This window comes from Bos indicus x Bos taurus, chromosome 26 (assembly GCF_003369695.1).
Source record: "Bos indicus x Bos taurus breed Angus x Brahman F1 hybrid chromosome 26, Bos_hybrid_MaternalHap_v2.0, whole genome shotgun sequence".
In the NCBI taxonomy this organism is placed as follows: Eukaryota; Metazoa; Chordata; class Mammalia; order Artiodactyla; family Bovidae; genus Bos; species Bos indicus x Bos taurus.
Genome location: NC_040101.1, coordinates 17,574,778 through 17,593,552, shown reverse-complemented (window position 1 = coordinate 17,593,552; position 18,775 = coordinate 17,574,778). Strand labels below are relative to the sequence as shown.

Here is an 18,775-nt window from a genome sequence, read left to right as displayed (position 1 = left end):
CTCTGTTGACAAGTACTCCCTCAGCTTCCAACTGGAGTGATGTGCTGAGGCTTATATCTTTATTAGGCTCAGTTTTTAGAAAGGAAATGAGTGCTACCTTAGCTCAGTAGATCATTAAAAGCACGCGTGCATGCTAAGTTGCTTCAGTCATGTCCAACTCTGTACGACACTATGAGTGCAGCCTGCCAGGCTCCTCTGTTCATGGAATTCTCCAGGCAAGAATACTAGTGAGGTTTGCCGTGTGCCCTCCTCCAGGGGATCTTCCTGACCAAGGGATCAAACCCACATCTCTTGCATCCCCTGCATTGGCAGGCAGTTTCTTTACCTCTAGTGCCACCTGGGAAACACCATTAAAAGCATGTGGCTCTGCATTTAACTTAACAGTTAAAGAGATGGGAATACCAGACCAACCTTACCTGTCTCCTGAGAAATATGTATGCAGGTCAAGAAGCAAGTGAGGACTGGACATGGAACAATGGACTGGTTCCAAATTGGGAAAGGAGTATGTCAAGGCTGTATATTATCACCCTGCTTATTTAACGTATATGCAGAGTACATCATGCGAAATGCCGAACTGGAATCAAGATTGCTAGGAGAAACATCAATAACCTCAGATACGTAGATGATACTACCCTTATGGCAGAAAACAAAGAAGAACTAAAGAGCCTATTAATGATGAAAGTGAAAGAGGAGAGTGAAAAAGTTCGCTTAAAACTCAACATTCAAAAAACTAAGATCGTGGCATCCAGTCTGATCAGTTCATGGCGAATAGCTGGGGAAACAATGGAAACAGTGAGAGACTTTATATTTTGGGGCTCCAAAATCACTGCCGATGGTGATTGCAGCCATGAAATTCAAAGATGCTTGCTCCTTAGAAGAGAAGCTATGACCAACCTAGGCAGCATATTAAAAAGCAGAGACATTACTTTGCCAACAAAGGTCCGTCTAGTCAAAGCTATGGTTTTTCCAGTAGTCACGTGTGGATGTTAGAGTTGGACTGTAAAAAAAACTGAGCACCAAAGAACTGATGCTTTTGAACTGTGGTGTTGGAGGAAACTCTTGAGAGTCCCTTGGACTACAAGGAGATCAAACCAGTCAATCCTAAAGGAAATCAGTCCTGAGTATTCATTGGAAGGACTGATGCTGAAGCTGAAGCTCCAGTCCTTTGACCACCTAATGTGAAGAACTGACTCATTGGAAAAGACCCTGATGTTGGGAAAGATCAAAGGCAGGAGGAGACGACAGAGGATGAGATGGTTGGATGGCATCACTGACTCGATGGACATGAGTTTGAGCAAACTCTGGGGGCTGATGATGGACGGGGAAGTCTGGCGTGCTGCAGTCCATGGGTCGCAAAGAGTCAGACACAGTTGAGCGACTGAACTGAGCTGAACTTAAAATCACTTCCCTTCCAGATACTTGGCAAGAGGAATAATCTTGAATTTAAATAACCTTAAATAAGCTCAGCACCTTTCAAATGCTAACAGTAAATGGTTTTCAAATACTGTAGGAATGTCCTGTAATCACAATGGCTACAAGAGTTTTCTTTTTTTTTAAACCACAAGAGTTTTTAACCTTGTCTTAATATACCCAAGGCATTTGTGGTTAGACTTTGTGAAGTACTTAAATTTCCCAGAAATTCTACTTAAGGTTTGGGGGGAATTGGTCAGATTCTCATCAGAGTTTCAAAGTGGTATGTTACCCAAAATCATTTTTAGAACCACTGCTTTAAATCACTCTGAAATATAATCCTGGATTAATGTATTTTGTCAGGGTATGGGGAAATTGGATCATAGACTACTTCCTCTCCTTACAATTGTTTTTACTAAACTATATTTTGGCATCATATCATTCATTTAAAAATATTTTAACATATCAATGTATCTTACATTCATTTTTATTTATATGTTTCATATTTATATTTCATCAAAACACAGTCCTATGGGACTGTTAACTGTTTTTACTGTAAGGGCTTGCTGCTAATTTTAGTTACTATCTTAATCTCTCTGAACATCTACTAGAGAATTTCTTTTCTGTGTTATAGATAATTATACTTTTTTCTCAGTATCAAGTTTATTTTTAAGTTCCTGGATGATTTAAATATCGTGTTTGCATTGTTATATTAATTTCTGGGAAACTTAGATTTGTCTTTAGCAAAGTATAATGGAAACATGACATTCATATTTTAATATTAGTATGGCTGCATCTTTTTTTTCTTCTCTCTTTACCTATTGCTTCAATTTTATTATTTTATATTTATTTATCTTACTAGGGTTTCTTTCTTTGTGAACTACCTAAATACTTTGTAAAATAAAAGTGGAAGTGAATAAATCCAGTAGAATCCTTTATTGAAGTGATTGGCTATGATAAGCGATCCATAAAGGAAAAAAATTGTTAGATCTGAGAATCGTAAAACTAAAAATGCTTTAAGAACTATAAATATACATTGTGTCCCCTGACAGTCTTTATTATGTATTATTTTGGTGTCCTTAAACCATGATGAGTTTTTTTTAAACACCTGCAAAATAAACTGAGGGCTGAAATTTTTTAAAGCTATTCTTTCCAGTTATCTTTCCACATCTAGTTCACTAATAATTTGACTTAGCTACTTGCCTTTATTGAGTCTTTCCAAAGTATTAACTTTGTTTTCAGAGAAATAGCTTCCCTTTTGCATTCATGTTGAATTGATTCATATACATTTAAGTTATATAATTGTAGAACTGGTTTAAGCAAATGTGGGATTAAATGCAGTTTGACAGGGATTGTGGTTAAGAAGAATTGTTTTTGTAAACAATTAAATTCTTTAATACTTTAAAAATTATATAGAATATTTCTGAAATTCTACCATATTTAGGAGTATGAAAGAGGGTGGAATTATCAGAAGGAAAACATGAAAAATAGGTTGTATTTATTGTAATATCTTCATATATTAAGCTGTTGTGCAGTGCAAACAAGAGCCCACAGCCATACCTAGTAGCAAAGATGAGTATTAGGAAATCTGTTGAGCATAAAAATGTTCCGTTTTTGTAGAATGTTCAGTAGCAAGCAAGACTAATTATACAATGAGAGAACCGTTCAAACATGGTAATTTTTAAAAACTGAAGAATATAATAAAAAAACATTTTTAGACTGGTAGAGAGGAGGATGATATATTCATAAAGGGATGCAGGAGGTTTTCAAATAATACTGCCTTTTGTTGAGCTGGTGGTATGCACATGGATATTTATTTACTGTTTAATCTTTATAATGAACACTTATCTATTCATATGCATATTTAAAGAAAAAGTAAATCTTAAAAGGAAATAAAATAGGTCAGAGAATGGAAAATAAAAGATAAATATACAGTTGAATATATACTCCCCGAAGAGACTCAGATAATGAACAGCACACTTAAAGAAGACATTAAGGAAAGGGATTTGAAATACCTCTGATTATTTTAAATATATATGTAATATGTAAATGTGTGTGTTTGTATTTTAACTAGTACCTGAATATTTAACCCAATTATGCTGTTACAGTGATAAAAGCATGAAAATAATTAACATTTATGCCAAAGTTTTTTCATCTTTATTTTTGATTATCACTCTAAATATGGTCAGAACTTTGTCATCCACTAAATAATTAAAAATAACTCCAATAAAATCATTTTTCAGCAGAAACATTGCCATGTTTCTAATGTGCATATTAAATCTGTGCTGATTCTTACTCATACAAGACAATAACCCAGGAATTATTTTTTATTGTAAAAAAATTTTTTTTCAGTATCCCCTGCTAGTCTCTAAGTAATTCAGACTTTACCTGATTTTAAATCATTTAAGGAAAGATAGTATGCCTGAATCCCATTAACCTTCCTTGGCCCTTTAATCAGCATTTCCCTAGATAGAAATTTAGCTGTACTTATTTGACCTTTAATGATTGAAATCCAACTATTTAGTATGCTTGTCTGGTAATTTACAGCTTAGATAATATGCATCTCTCACTTCCATTATTATGCTCTGAAATAACATTTATCTTCTAATCAGGTGAAACAGAATTTTTTTTTGAGGAATAAATCTTATATAATGTGACTAATGTGTTTTTATTTTAATAAAATAAAACAGTTGTATTTTTGTATCTGAATATTATCACATTGACTTGGTGTTTATAAAGCACAAGCTCCCTTCTGCAGTTCCTTCATTCTGATCATAACACTGATAATCTGGATTTGGCCTCACTGCTATGTGCTGCTGTGTTAGTCACTCAGTCCTGTCCAACTCTTTGTGACCCCAAGGGCTGTAGCCTGCCAGGCTCCTCTGTCAATAGAATTCTGCAGGCAAGAATACTGGCTGCTGCTGCTGCTAAGTTGCTTCAGTCATGTCCGACTCTGTGTGACCCCATAGACAGCAGCCCACCAGGCTCCCCCATCCCTGGGATTCCCCAGACAAGAACACTGGAGTGGGTTGCCATTTACTTCTCCAATGCATGAAAGTGAAAAGTGAAAGTGAAGTTGCTCAGTTGTGTCCGACTCTTTGCAACCCATGGACTGCAGCCTACCAGGCTCCTCCATCCATGGGACTTTCCAGGCAAGAGTGGGGTGCCATTGCTTTCTCCAAGAATACTGGAGTGTGTAGCCATTCCCTTCTCCCTGGAATCTTCCCAACCCAGTCATCGAACCTGGGTCTTCTGCATTACAGACAGATTCTTTACCATCTGAGCCACCAGGGAGTTGAACTCACTAAAATATTATTATTCCAGGTTTAGCTGTGTGAATACCAACAAATTATTTAACCCCTTTGAATTTCAGTTTTTTATAAAATAGAGATGATAATAACAAGACTTGCTAATGTTGTCAAATTAAACGAAATAGTCCATGTAAAGGGCTTATTCTTAGCTCAGTGCCTTAAACTAGGAAGTGTTCTGAATGGTTATCCTTTTCATCACCACACCCCCCATCATTATCCTCATCAGTTGATATGTAGAATCATGTCAACTCCTGAATCCCAATCTGACACAGCCTCTGCTTCTGCACTCTTTTTCATACCCCTAGCTTCTAAAGGAAATAAGTACACAGAGACCAAGAACAAACAGGCTCACACTAATACTACTTTGAGGCTTTGGCCTCAACCCTAGATGAGCTAGTCTGGCCTGTTTGGAGAAGTTGGACACCTGATTTGATCTTTCACTTGTGTAGAAACCAGAGAGTTCTTTGGCCAAGTTAGGCTTTAAACTCATGTCATCTTCTAATGATTACAGTTTTATTTCCAATCTTTATGCTTTTTGCTTCTTTTTCTTACTTGTATGAATTAGGACCTTCATATGATGCTAAATAAGTGTTGATAGCAGATCTCCTTGTCTCATTTCTATTCACGGGGAATGTCTTAGCTCGGGCTGCCATAACAAAATGCCACAGACTGGGTGGCTTAAACAACAGAATTTTATTTTCTCACAGTTCTGGAGGCTAGAAATCCAAAGTCAAGGTGCCAGCACGATTGGTTTCTGGTGAGAGCTCTCTTCTGGCTTATAGAAGGTCACCTCTAAGCTTTGTCTTCACGTGGCAGGGGCAAAATAAAATAAGAATATAATAATGAAGAACTTTTGATCTAGTTTTAAAGTGATTAAGCAGAGACTGAGTCCCCAGAGCATATGGATGCCGTTGTCACTTTTAATACAGTTTTTGTTTATAAAAGTATTTGACTATGAAAAATTAAAATAAACTCTCTTCCTTTAGATTTCTATGATAGCAATTAACAGAGAAAGCAGCAACATGTTAAATAGAATTTTCTGTTGGATTATCTGGGTTCAGATTCCAGTTCCTTCATTTACTAGCTCTGTGATCCTGTCAAGTCACATGACCTCTCTGAGCCTCAGTTTCCTCTGTAAAGGGCCACCTGTCTTCCAGGGCTTTTGAGAAGATTTGGGTAGTGTTCTCTATAACGTGCTTGGCATACAGCACCACAATTTGTTGATCATCACCTTATTTTTGTTGCTGTGAAATACACTTGAAAATAATACAGGTTAATGAAGAAAAATTTCTTCTGGACACAACAACTTAAAGAAAGTAAAAAAAATAATCTTACCAAGATATTTCTTTTAGCATAAGATACATCTGACCAAATTATTTTAGTGAAAATATCTCAACTACATGTAAAAGTAGACTCAGAATTCAGTTTAAATTAAAATAATTAAAAATTTTAACAATAGAATTAATTTTTGAAATGGAGCCTTGTCACATTGTAATAAGTTGCAATATCAGTCTTAAAAAACAATTATTTATTAATTTTAGAAAACAAGTATAATACATTGTACTCCTAGCTTTATTACATGTCAACTATATCTTTTTGAGAAAGGTTCAGAGCAATTAAACAGTAGGTTTTTAAATAGCAGTAGTGATGTGAGTCTAAGCCTAAAAGCTAATATGTAGTGGAAATATACATTTCTTAAACTATTAAAAGGTACAATTCTTCCATGAGAAATTGTTCAAAGAACTATTCCTGTATTCTTGAAGCGTGTAATTTAGGTTCTTGACTGCCAAAGTTTCTTTGGAGTGCGTGCATCAAGCCATTTCTTGTCACATAAAATAAGAAATCAAATGTTTAAAAACATCATGCCCAGAGATGTAGAGGGACATTTTGCTACTGAGAATACTTTGGATTTCTGTGAATGTATATTTTTATTTTTAAGTCTAAAGAAGTAAACCTTTCACAAGGAAAATGGAAAAATTTCCAGAATGACTTAAAACATTGCAAATGTTTTTACTTCCTTCTATCAGATGATTTGTAAACATACTATTGTCTCCCTTAATTTAAATTTCTGAAACAACTGGGGGTGTTTGTTAATCAGATACATATATGATAATTACTGTTTCTTTTCATAAAGGTCCAGAGGTCCAAAGAGATAACATTCTGTGGATAGCCATGGCAGGGACTCATCAGATATGGGCACTCTTACTGGACTGTGGCAGATTACCAAAGAAAAAGTAAGTGGTAACGTCTCTCTCTGGGTAAACATGGAGTTCACAGAATTCCTTTTCCGAAAGTCTCCATCCTTGTAACACCCCCTGTACTGGACAGGATATGCGGGGCTATGCTGCCATAATGAACGGCTCTGGTTCTTGGTGGCTTAAGACAAGGTTTGTTTGCAGGGGGAGCACTACTCTGCCACCCAAGCTGATGCAGCAGCCGCCATCTGGAGCTTTGCCAGTTGTCTTGGCAGAGAGAGAGAGGTGGTGAGGTGTTCACTGGCTCTGAAAACTTTTCCTCAGAAGTAACATATCACTTCTACTTACGTTTCATCAGCCCAAGTATGTCTTAGGACCACACCCAACCTTGAGTAGCTTAGGAAGAGCAGTTTCATCAGGCATTCACGAAGAGAACTGGAAACATCTTTTAACACATATTTCTAATATCCCTGATCAATTCAGATATTTGAAGACTGCATGGAAGAATGGTGAACAGCTCCGGTTTTGTTGTCAGGCCTGAAATTGAGCCTGGCTCTGCCACTGTTTATCTACATGAGCTTAGGAGAGTCACTTTAACTTTCTAAGCCTCAGTTTTCCTTATTTTTATCTACCTCATAGGTTTTGTTTTGAGAATTAATATGTGTGAAAACCTCAGCCTAGTGCCTGGCCTGTGCAGTGAATGTAGGTAGCATTGCCGCCACTGTCAGGGGTATAAAGATAGAAAAGTAGTGTCTCTACAAAGTTTCTTGTATTTTTCCTGTAAAGCCTTTCCTCTTCTTCTAACACCCCAGCCTTTCTCTTCCCCTCCCCTCCCATGTCTCCCTTCTTCCCTCCCTCTCACCCTTCACCCCACCATCCTCCCCTCTTCTCTCTCTCAACTTCTGTATTTTTGTTTGCACTTATTTGTTTACAAAGCTATTTTCTCCCACTAGACTGCCTCTTTAAGGAAAGGGCCCTTTCTCATTCACTTCTTGTCCCCTGCACCTAGCACAGTATCTGGTGCACGACAGGAGCTCAGTAAAGGTCTGCGGAAGTAAATGAATGAAATTCATAGACCATAAAGGCTATCAAATCACTGTAGAAAGTAAGTGCCAGTCACTTCAGTTACCTTTATCAGTAGAGAGGGTATCCAGAATACCAGATATTCTGAATTGTGTGTGTGTTGCTTTGTCAGATGTTTAGCAGCATTTAATCGTCCATTGAAAAATATTTATTAAGCAAACAAGGCACTATGCTTTGCTGTAGGGATGAAATGGTATGGTCTCTTACATAAACAAGAGGAACATCCAATATAAATGAAATTTGAGGTATCAAAGGAACACTTCCTAGAAGAAGCTACTAACTAAGACCTCCTTTTTAGCTACTGACTGAACCTGACAGAGGGTAGGAAGGAGTTCAGAAGGGAGAGGTTTTCCAGGCACGAAATGACCCTTGTGATGTCAGTAGAAGCCAGATCCTTAGAATTTAAGAGATTTGAAAGTTATTCTACATGACGTTATAGGAAGTTTTAAGCTGGGAAGTGATGTGATAAGATTTGTGTTTTTGAAAGAACACTGGTAGCATTTGGAGTGTGGCAACACTACAGACAGGTTCAAGGAGGAGGCCACTGCTGTTATCCAGGCCAGAGCTGACAGAAGCTGAATAGTGAGGTGACCAACAACACAGATGAGGAAAAAAGAAGCAGCGGAGATGACCAGACTACGTTGTTCTCAATGATGACTGTTTTGGACCTAGACGGTCAAGAGCCGTCTAAATTTCACTAAGTAGAGTTGTCACGCGTTCACAATAGAAAAGTCTCCAGTCTGATCACACTGACTTGTATTACATATTCAAGGATGCGTTATTTGTCACTGACCTTCAAGGGGTAATAACTACTGAACTTTTAGAAGTTACTGTTTCTCCCCACTATTTCTAGCTTTTATCAAGAGAACTCCTTTGTAAAATTGTTTTAACTCCTTTGTTTGGCATATTTGTTATTACTTATAAATAGGCCTTTAATAAATGGCTGTATTTATACATTTTCTATCCCTTTGCTTCCACTCCTTGTTCCCTACCTACATTAGCATTGGGGTCATATTAACCAGTAAGTGACTGATGGTCATTTTAGACTTTTTTTTTGAATGTTTTACAGTATTAGAAAATGATACAGAGTCTCTCATTGTTTTGTATCCCAAGTCAGCTTCTTCCCTCCCCTCAATACAAGACACTAGCATGTCTTCCTTACAGTTCCTCTGACATAAACTTAGAAACCAAGGTATAAAACTTTCTCCATATTGCAAAGAAATCATTACAATAGTCCTTTAAATAGAAATTTCCCTAGTATACATAGGAAATGGATTTGTACAATTGATTAAAGCAGCGAAGTCATATTATTACTTTAAAATGAACACCCATCTTTCACAAATGATTCTTTTAATTCTTTTTGCTAGTCTCTTCTTATATCTTTTGTTATTTAGTCGCAAAGTCATGTCCAACTCTTTTGCAACCCTGTAGACTGTAGCCTGCCAGGCTCCTCTGTCCATGGAATTTTCCAGGCAATAATACTGGAGTGAGTTGCCATTTCCTACTCCAGGGACTCTTCCCAGCCCAAGGATTGAATCCACGTCTCCTGGTTGGCAGGTGGATTCTTTACCACTTAGCCACCAGGGAAGCCTGGTCTCTATGTGCAAGAAAATAAAATATTTTTAATGAAAATTTAAGCTCAGAACTTTCAAGAGCTAGAAGAGATTACCTGCTGCTGCTAAGTCACTTCAGTCGTGTCCGACTCTGTGCGACCCCATAGACGGCAGCCCACCAGGCTCCCCCGTCCCTGGGATTCTCCAGGCAAGGACACTGGAGTGGGTTGCCATTTCCTTCTCCAATGCATGAAAGTGAAAAGTGAAAGTGAAGTTGCTCTGTCGTGTCCGACTCTTCGTGACCCCATGGTCTGCAGCCTACCAGGCTCCTCCGTCCATGGGATTTTCCAGGCAAGAGTGGGATCTTTTTAATTCCCTTTCAGAATCTAATATTGCATGAAGCTAAGAAGAGACCAGGATGTAAAGGTGGGATCTAGCTGTACCTGCCTCTCATCATTTGGAGGAAAACTATCCCATCAGTGATGTGATCTTTATTCATGTATTTTTAACTTTGTCGGGGATCTCCTGTTTAATCATTGAGAATAGTTTCACTTTTGAGTATGTTTAAAAAAAAAGAAAGGTAGAAAGGTCCCTATACAGTGGGTAAATAAGTTAATGATTAGAAAAACCACAATGAAAGCTTACTTGCACAATTTAACTAGGTCAAGATCAGCAGATTTTTAAAAAAATATATAATGCTATCACCCTTGGCTTCATCATTTACATTCATTTGTTTAATAATTAAACTGGGTCAGTGTAACAGTGTTGACACTTCACCTGTGAATTTGTCTTCTTCAGTGAGTTAAAAAAAGGAACCTGCCTTCGGTTTGCTGGAAGTGGAAATGAAGAGAATCGAAATAACGCGTACCCGCACAAGGCAGGCTTTGCCCAGCCTTCAGGTCTGTCTCTGGCCTCCGAGGGTCCCTGGAGCTGCCTGTTCGTGGCGGACAGCGAGAGCAGCACAGTGAGGACCGTGTCGCTGAAAGACGGAGCAGTGAAGCACCTGGTGGGAGGGGAGAGAGACCCCATGGTAACGAGAGCACTTCTGCGCCGTGTGCCTGTTAAGCCAGCTTGTGATTTTCTCAATTGTGAAGTTAATAAGACCTAGGAAGGAAAAAATTCTTGGACTTATCCGTGTTAAAATGGAAGTCAAACCAAAGGAAATATGGCTATAAAGAAGCACAAGTAACAAAACCACCTAAGAAAAGCTAACTGATCTGATTTGATTCTGTATAAATGTCAAGGCTTCTGAGAGGAAGGAAGGATAAAATTGTGATTACTGAGCAAGGGGAAAATGAAGAGTAGATATTTGGCAGGAGGGTGGAAAGAGCTCCAGAGTAGTAGACCTGAATCAGATGTGCCATTTTTGTGAATAAGATTCCTTAGAACCACAAATTAAAAATCAGGTTCAGAATTCTGTCATTTTTTTTCTAGTTTCAGTCAAATGCCCCAACCCTATTTATATGAAATCAGACTTTTCCCCCTTTAACTTCAGTAGCATGTACAGCCATCTGAATTTTCACTTTATACCCTAACAAAGTTCTGTGAAAAAATTTTAATACATGCTGTTTCTTTTCTTTTCAAAAAAAAAGAATTTATTTGCTTTTGGTGATGTTGATGGAGTAGGAATCAATGCAAGGCTTCAGCATCCACTTGGAGTAACTTGGGACCAGAAAAGGAATTTACTGTATGTGGCAGACTCTTACAATCACAAGGTGAGTCTTGACAGAATTATATAATACCCTGCTTTTCACTTGTGGTATTTAAAATGCTGAAAGATCTGTGAGCCTCCTACAACTGCCACTCTAAACTGTAGGGAGGAGTAACAGTCTTTGACAACTGTACATAAGCCTCTCTATTCCTTTTTTGGTCCTTTCTTTGCAGAAATGATGTGTTAGTACTCTGAGCTGGGGAAAGGACTAAACAAATTCCCAATGACGATAGCCAGAAATTGGGAATTGCAAGCCACTAAAGCTGTTGAGTAACATCTTCAGTAAATAAGGAGAAGGCAGGTAACAGGGAAATTAATATGTCAGTTAACAAATGAACATTTTTGAGCCTTTGCATAGTTAGCAAATAATTCGTTTTCATCAACATTTCTGTTTTCTTTGTCTATTTTATTTTTACTATGCATTTTTAAAATAAAATCATTGGAACATAAATATTAGTATTTTGTGATGAGAAGCTTATGAATTTAACGTAATTGAAACACAGGAATCACAGCGTCTAACATAAGTAGCAAATCCTCAGCCAGTATTAGATGTTCCTAAGAAGGAGGTCAGTTCAACTGTGTCCCATTGTGAGGGAAAAGAAGAACATGAAATAATTTTTTCAAAGATTTCTTCTAGAAGACAGACTGTAACTGGGGATTTCATAGTGTTTAGCTCTCAGGATGAAATATCTCCCCTTAGACTAATTTGAATGTTTGGCTGTTCAAGAAAATATGGAAGTGTCTGTTCTTTCTCTGATGTTTATTAAGAAAACTAATAGCAATCAGGAATTCTCTGCCTTCCCAATTAATATGTTACTCTTCCATACCACAAATGTGAAACTGAGCTTCAGATAAATAAATTTTTGTTCTGTCCTTTTTAGATTAAAGTTGTGGATCCAAAAACAAAAAACTGTACAACACTAGCAGGAACCGGTAATGCAAGTAATATGATCGGTTCCAGTTTTACCGACTCAACTTTTAATGAACCAGGAGGTTTGTGTATTGGAGAGAACGGTCAATTATTATATGTGGCAGACACCAATAACCATCAAATTAAAGTGTTGGATTTAGAAACCAAAACAGTTTCCGTGGTAAGTAATCCTTAAGTTAAGGGGCATCATTTTAAGAAAGGTTCTGAAATCCCTAGCAACAGCTGAGGCACTTTTGGTCGGCCAGCACTGGTGGTGAAAGTGAAGCATATAGACAGAGCAGTGAGTGGGTGCCTTTCCCAAGGATGTCCTGTTATTTTTAAAATAAAAATTCCATCTGTGCCAAGAGTGTTTGAGAAAAACAATAGAGGTTGGAGAGAATTTGATCAACTTTCAGAAAAGGAAAAAAAAAGACTCATCTGTTTTTAAATGTATGGACATACTGATACACACAAACTATGTGGGTTGGATTGTTTGAGTGTTTTTTGTTTTTTTAATTTTTAAACAATCCTCAGACTGATGTGTAATCTTTGTTTCCTATGGTGAATCCATTACCAAATAATCTTTAAAGAAAGGTCTAGAAGCCACATTTCTCAGGACTTAAAAATAAGATGAGAGGAAACTTAAATACATTCTACTTTTAAAGATATGGATATGGTCTCTAATAAAATTTCAAGTTACCCCTTTCTATGTCACATTTGTCCAGAAAATGCAGGAGTTCTTTATCTAAAATTCTAGGAATTTCCAAGATGTGTTTTAAAATAAAAACACAGATTGCCATCATAACAATAAGTTCGTTTCTCATGACATAGATCTCTGATATGAGATGAATGATGTCTTATAGTTGGCAGTGAAGATTATAAGAGAGTGTATATTATATCCACTGCATTTAAATTGATAAAGTTTTAATTTCCTGCTATCTATAAACATATTAAACAATTAATTTCATTCCATTTCATTCATAAATGTTGACGGTCTTTTGGCCAGGATGAAGTTTTTTTTGAACCTACAAAATAATCATGAGGAAGTCTAAGTAAACGCATTCTGATTCAGAAGAAAATGGCAATCAAGTTTCCTTGACATTGAACCTCACTTTTGTACTGAAGTCTGAAAATAAGCTCTCTCAGTCTACAATACTGTAAAGTACTTGTGCTTTAGAAAACAGATTTTCTTGTTTTTAGTTCCCAGTCTTCAGATCTGAAAATGCTGTGGTGGATGGTCCTTGTCTAGCAGGAAAACCAAAGACCTTACCCAAACTACCTAAATCTGCTCCAGGCATTAGACTTGCCCCTGTGGCTGCGTCTCCCGGACAGACTCTGCAGTTCAAGCTGAGATTAGACCTCCCATCAGGAACAAAGCTAACTGAGGGAGCTTCCAGTTGCTGGTTTCTGTCAGCTGAAGGTATGACAGTAACCTTTGCAAATGCAAATATTTTATGAATTCTTGATGTTTGATCTAGAAAATTTTCTCATTTGTTATGTGATACTTTAACTGTACATTTAGGCTGGATTTGAAGGGGGTCTTATAACACAGAAAGATCCAGATCTAACCCCACTTTAGCAGTTTTCTTTAGTCTTTGAGATTCTTTCTCTCTCTTTATTAATAACTGTGTAACTCCCCAAAGGTAATCATAATTGTTGCCATTTGCTCCCAGGTAAGTTCATCACGAGGTGGACTGTTTGTGGTCCTGAATAATAAATAGGTCCTTGCATATTAGAACTGAAAGGCATCAAAAGACACCCTGTGTTCTAAGCCTCTTATAAATGAGGAGACTAGAGGCTGAAAGAGATAAAATTATTTGCTTAAGGGCATATATTTAATTAGGTCAAAAGACGGAATTTGAACCCAGCTCTGCTAGTTCTTAATTTAGTTACTTTTCCTTTGTGCTGTGTGTGCATGCTTGGTCGCTCAATCATGTTTGACTCTTTGCAGCCCCATGGGCTGTAGCCAGCCAGGCTCCTCTGTCCGTGGGATTTTCCAAGCAAGACTTTTGGAATGGAGTGCCATTTTCTCCTCCAGGGACTCTTCCCAACCCAGGGATCAAACCTGCATCTCTTGCGTCTCCTGCATTGACAAGCAAATTCTTTACTGCTAGCACTACTTGGGAAGCCCTTCCATTGTGCCACTCCATCTCAAACTAGCTCCAGGGTTACTAGTGCTTGAAATGAACTTAATTTTCTAAAGACATATAACACTCAAGGCCACCAGTTACACATTTGCATGTTACAGAAGCTTCCAAACCTTACTCTTCATTTCTGCACTTAACTTATCATTGTGTTGAGTTAACACATTGTGTTGAGGACCAACAGCCATCCCTAGGTTATACTTTGGTGGCTCTGTTCTGGCACAGTACAGCATAGAGATCAAGGAAGGGAAGAGGGACCCTCACAGGAGACTGAAGAATGAATAAGCAAGCACGTGCAGGCAAAACTCAGAGAAGGTCGTTTTCTAGAGCCGGTGTTTTAAGGAGAGAGTGATCAGCTGTGTCAAGTGCTGTTGATAGATGAGCTAAGATAAGGGCTAAGAATTGATCTTTGATTCAACATTAAAGTTAATTTATATCCTCGACCAGAGCTATTTCAGAATGATGAAAGAGGTGCCTAATGAGAGCAAATTAAAAAAGAAGAAAGGAACTGTAGAAAGCAAATGTAGATAGCTCTTTGAGGAGTTTAGTTAAAAAGATAACAGGAAAGAGAGCAGTTGCTTGAAGGGGAAAGCAGAGTTGGGAGAGCAGTGTGTTTGCTGTTATTGATGGCAAAGATCAGTAGAGAAAAGATGATGTGTGGTAGCCGTGGATATCCTTTAGGAAGATATGAGAGAAGATGGGCTCGAGTGCACAGGTGGAAAACTGGTCTTTGCCAGGAAAGTGGGCAGCATTTCCATGGTAAGGAGGGAAGGCTCCAGGTGTGACCCCGAGATCTGGTTAGGAAGTTGTGGAGATGAATGCTTGCAGAAGTGTTTTTCTGCATGCTTGTTTTCTTAGTATTAATATGTTGGGGAGTGTGACCATCAAGCTGAGAGTGAGAAGGGGATGGGGAGAAGGTTTTGGAGGTTTGAAGAAAGAGGGTCCGAAAGGTGAAAGGGTGACTACGTGAGGGAAATACAGTATGCCTGCTGAACGGCTGAAAGGCTGCATTTGAGGCTGGCTGTCATGAACTGAAAGTCAGTCTAGTCCACATGGAAGTGGTTTTTCTCCAGCCAAGGTTACACACAAGGAAGCAGCTCTGTGACAGCCTAGAGGGTGGGGGGTGCTTGGAAGGGGGTCAAGAGGGAGGAAATACATGTATACTTAGGCTGATTCACATTGCACAGCACAGACCAACACATTGTCAAGCAATTGTCCTCCAATTAAAAATAAATTAAAAAAAAGAATGCAGTTACTAAGTAGTTTAATCAGAAGTTCTCCGAAGTCCTGATCCAGTATTAATTGTGATTACTACTATACCATTAAATCGCACAGATTCTAAAGAATTAGATTTCCCCCTTGAGTATGATTTAAAAATTTTTTTTAATTCTTGTTTTTAACTGAAATAACTTGACAGATTCTAATTCAGTTCTTTGGTTGTTTTATTATCTTTCACTTTTCCAGATAGTTTCTTGTCAAATACTTTAGAGCTTTCAGTTGCTGTTCATTTTATTTCAGTAGTATCATTAAGACTTGACTTTTTCAGTTGCTCAGTCATGTCTGACTTTTTGTGACCTCATGGACTACAGCACACCAGGCTTCTCTGTCCTTCACTGTCTCCCAGAGTTTGCTCAGATTCATGTCCATTGAGACCAGTTATTAAGCCTGAATCTGTGTTTTCTTCTCCAGGGATTCCCAGAGTAGCACTTGAGCCCCATTAACTTGCTTGCTACAAGAAAATGAATGCCAAAGCCATTGCTTAAAAGTATGCCATTCGAGTAGAAGAAAAAACATTGTTGGAAGAGGATGTGTAATTGAATACAAACGAATTACTGTGATTAGAATCCAGGCAGAGCCTTTGTCCTCACTGTCTAATTTGTGATCTTTGAGCCTTTTCTCAAAGTATTCAGTTACTGTAAATTATGTTAAGATTTGGGTGTGTATTTGAATCAGTGTGAACTTATTTCATGAATTTACAAGTAATCAGTATACTGCTTGTCTTATAGCAGTGCTTTCCAGCGTCTCCAGCAAAGTAGGCAGTAATTTCAAAGTGAAATAGTTGTAGTCCATAATGGAATTCTGACATCTTGTCTCTAGTGATCTTCTTCTGTCCGAGCCTCCCATGCTCTCGCACATGTTCTCACTCAGTTTTTCCTGCCCTACTTCACCTCTCTCATGCCTGCTCACACACACACCTTGGTACATTCTCAGGGCAGCAGCTATTGTCCTGCAACTGCCCACTTGGAATCCACGCAAGAGAGCAGAGAGCTCTTGGTAGGCTAGCCAGAAGAAACTGTGCTGGCTCTGGAGGGACCGACTGAGCCTGTGAAAAGATCACCACCATCCACTCCCTGCAGAGGAGAGTTCTGAGCCATGCGGCACTAGCGGATGTTTGGAGCTAGGATTGTGGGCAGAAGAGAGCTCAGACCCTGGCCATTCACTCCTCAGTAAGTTTAGAGCAAGTCCTCGACTGCCAGTTCAGCTGTTCTGCCTAGGTCCATTAGTCTGAAAGCATTGCATCACTGGGAGATCATGTTAATTTAATTTCTCTCCATGAAATTAAACATTATTTTTAAGTAGGATACTGGTAAATTAACATGCTTATTTTCACTCTACTTTGTCAGTTATACAAGTTAATGATACTAATATTGAGTTATTAGAGTACAAAGTATAGATAGTGTTAAAGGAAAATGAAATAACCTATAGAGAAAATTCTTAGTTATCTTAACACTTATCCAAGGCATTGGTTCTGTTTTTATTGTATTGTGCATTAGTTGCCAACTCATGTCCAACTCTTTGTGACCCTATGGACTGTAGCCCGCCAGGCTCCTCTGTCCGTGGGATTTCCCAAGCAATGGAAAATGGGTTGCCATTACTGAAATGGGTTGCCATTTCCTTCTTCAGGGGATCTTCCTCACCCAAGGATCAAACCCACATCTCCTGCACTGCAGGCAGATTCTTTACCGCTGAGCCACCAGGGAAACAATTTGTTTTGGTATAGGGACAAATAAACTTTCAAGCAAGAATCCTAATAATTTAAGTCTTTGAGTATATTATTTTATAGGATACATTTGTAAACCTGTGATTAAAGGACATTTTTTATTCTTGGCTTGTTATTTAGAGACCATAACACTGATTTTTAACTAAATTTTGGTGGGTCTAGTCTTAAAGCTGCCAGCATTTATGGGAAGGTTTTAAGCCAATAAATTAATAAATAAATGGCAGTATAAAAGCCCCAAGGGCATATTGTGCTTCACAAATCCTTCATGTGAAGTATCTGAAAATTGTCTACAGAAACACTTTTATTTTTAAACCTGGACATTAAAATAGCATAATTTATTATTTTCCTGTTTTCATTTAACATATAAGTTCCCTTACTAATCTGCTGTATAACAAAATCAAACATATTCCTCAGTGCAGAAATAAGCAAAGAAGTCCAGAGACTTCAAAAAGAATTATGTTTAAAAGCTCTGCATTTAACTCTTTAGAGTCTCACCTTTCACAGTTTCCTTACTCTTACTTGATATATTTTTCTCAAATTTAATTTTTCAATCAACAGAATATTAGAAGCACTAAACTAAAGGAGAGATGAAGAGCACAGGTAGAGACAGGTGCTGTGGTCTGTTGACTCATCCTGAGGTCAAAAAAGAAAGAGAAGCTAAAAAAACAGACATAGAATTTCATCACTGCTCAGTAGATGGTCCAGTTTTTGTACAGATAGCCCTGAGTTGTTGGTAAGTCATTAGATTTTGTTCAGTTCTATTTCAGATGGCAGGAAAGCATGCCCTGCATTTCCCAAACACTGGCTCTTAATAGCTAAGCCCCTCTAACGCTGTTAGCCTAGGTATGTGCTTCCTCAGAGTGACACACACATTCCTTTGGAGAGAAGGCATTGGGTGACTGAAGACGTTTTAAAAACTTTAATACTAGAAGACAGATTTTTAGTGATTTTTAGATGTTTGTTGTATAGATGATCTATATATTTAACTCTCAGAGGAGTCTTATGTATTAAAATGAAGTAAACAAAGACTTGTCTTTTACACTGAGTCTATTGGAATAATGTATGCAGTGTTACTTGTTTCTGAAAAAAAAAATCAATTTTTTTTATTTCCTTTGGATAGTCAATAATTCATCACTGTCTTTAATGGAAAGTCACTGCAGAGTTGTACATACGTTTGTTTTCCCTGGCTTGTTTTGTAGTTTGCATATTATATTTCTAGATACTTTTATCTGGTAAAAATTAACTATTTTCTGAAGTGTCTTATGTTTATTTCTAGGACTTATTAATAGGTTTCATTTCTACATTTTCATTTTAATTTTACCACATTTTAAATCTATAACCATACTTGTAATATTCATCTTGATTTCAATAAAAATTAATTTATATTTATGTTTGCAGTGTTCAAAGAAAGAATTTTAATTTGATATCAAGATGGCTAGATTAGGGACTTATATCTT

General features: G+C 37.6%; 1 protein-coding gene across 1 annotated transcript in view; it reads left to right on the top strand.

Annotated features, from left to right (window-relative positions):
• Nucleotides 1–18,775, top strand: part of NHLRC2 (NHL repeat containing 2) — a 61,452-nt gene that overhangs the window by 34,611 nt on the left and 8,066 nt on the right. The window contains exons 6-10 of the mRNA XM_027529213.1: nt 6,856–6,955; nt 10,351–10,582; nt 11,145–11,267; nt 12,145–12,354; nt 13,374–13,593. Of these exons, the coding sequence (XP_027385014.1) occupies nt 6,856–6,955; nt 10,351–10,582; nt 11,145–11,267; nt 12,145–12,354; nt 13,374–13,593 (885 nt within the window). The remainder of the gene's footprint in view (nt 1–6,855; nt 6,956–10,350; nt 10,583–11,144; nt 11,268–12,144; nt 12,355–13,373; nt 13,594–18,775) is intronic.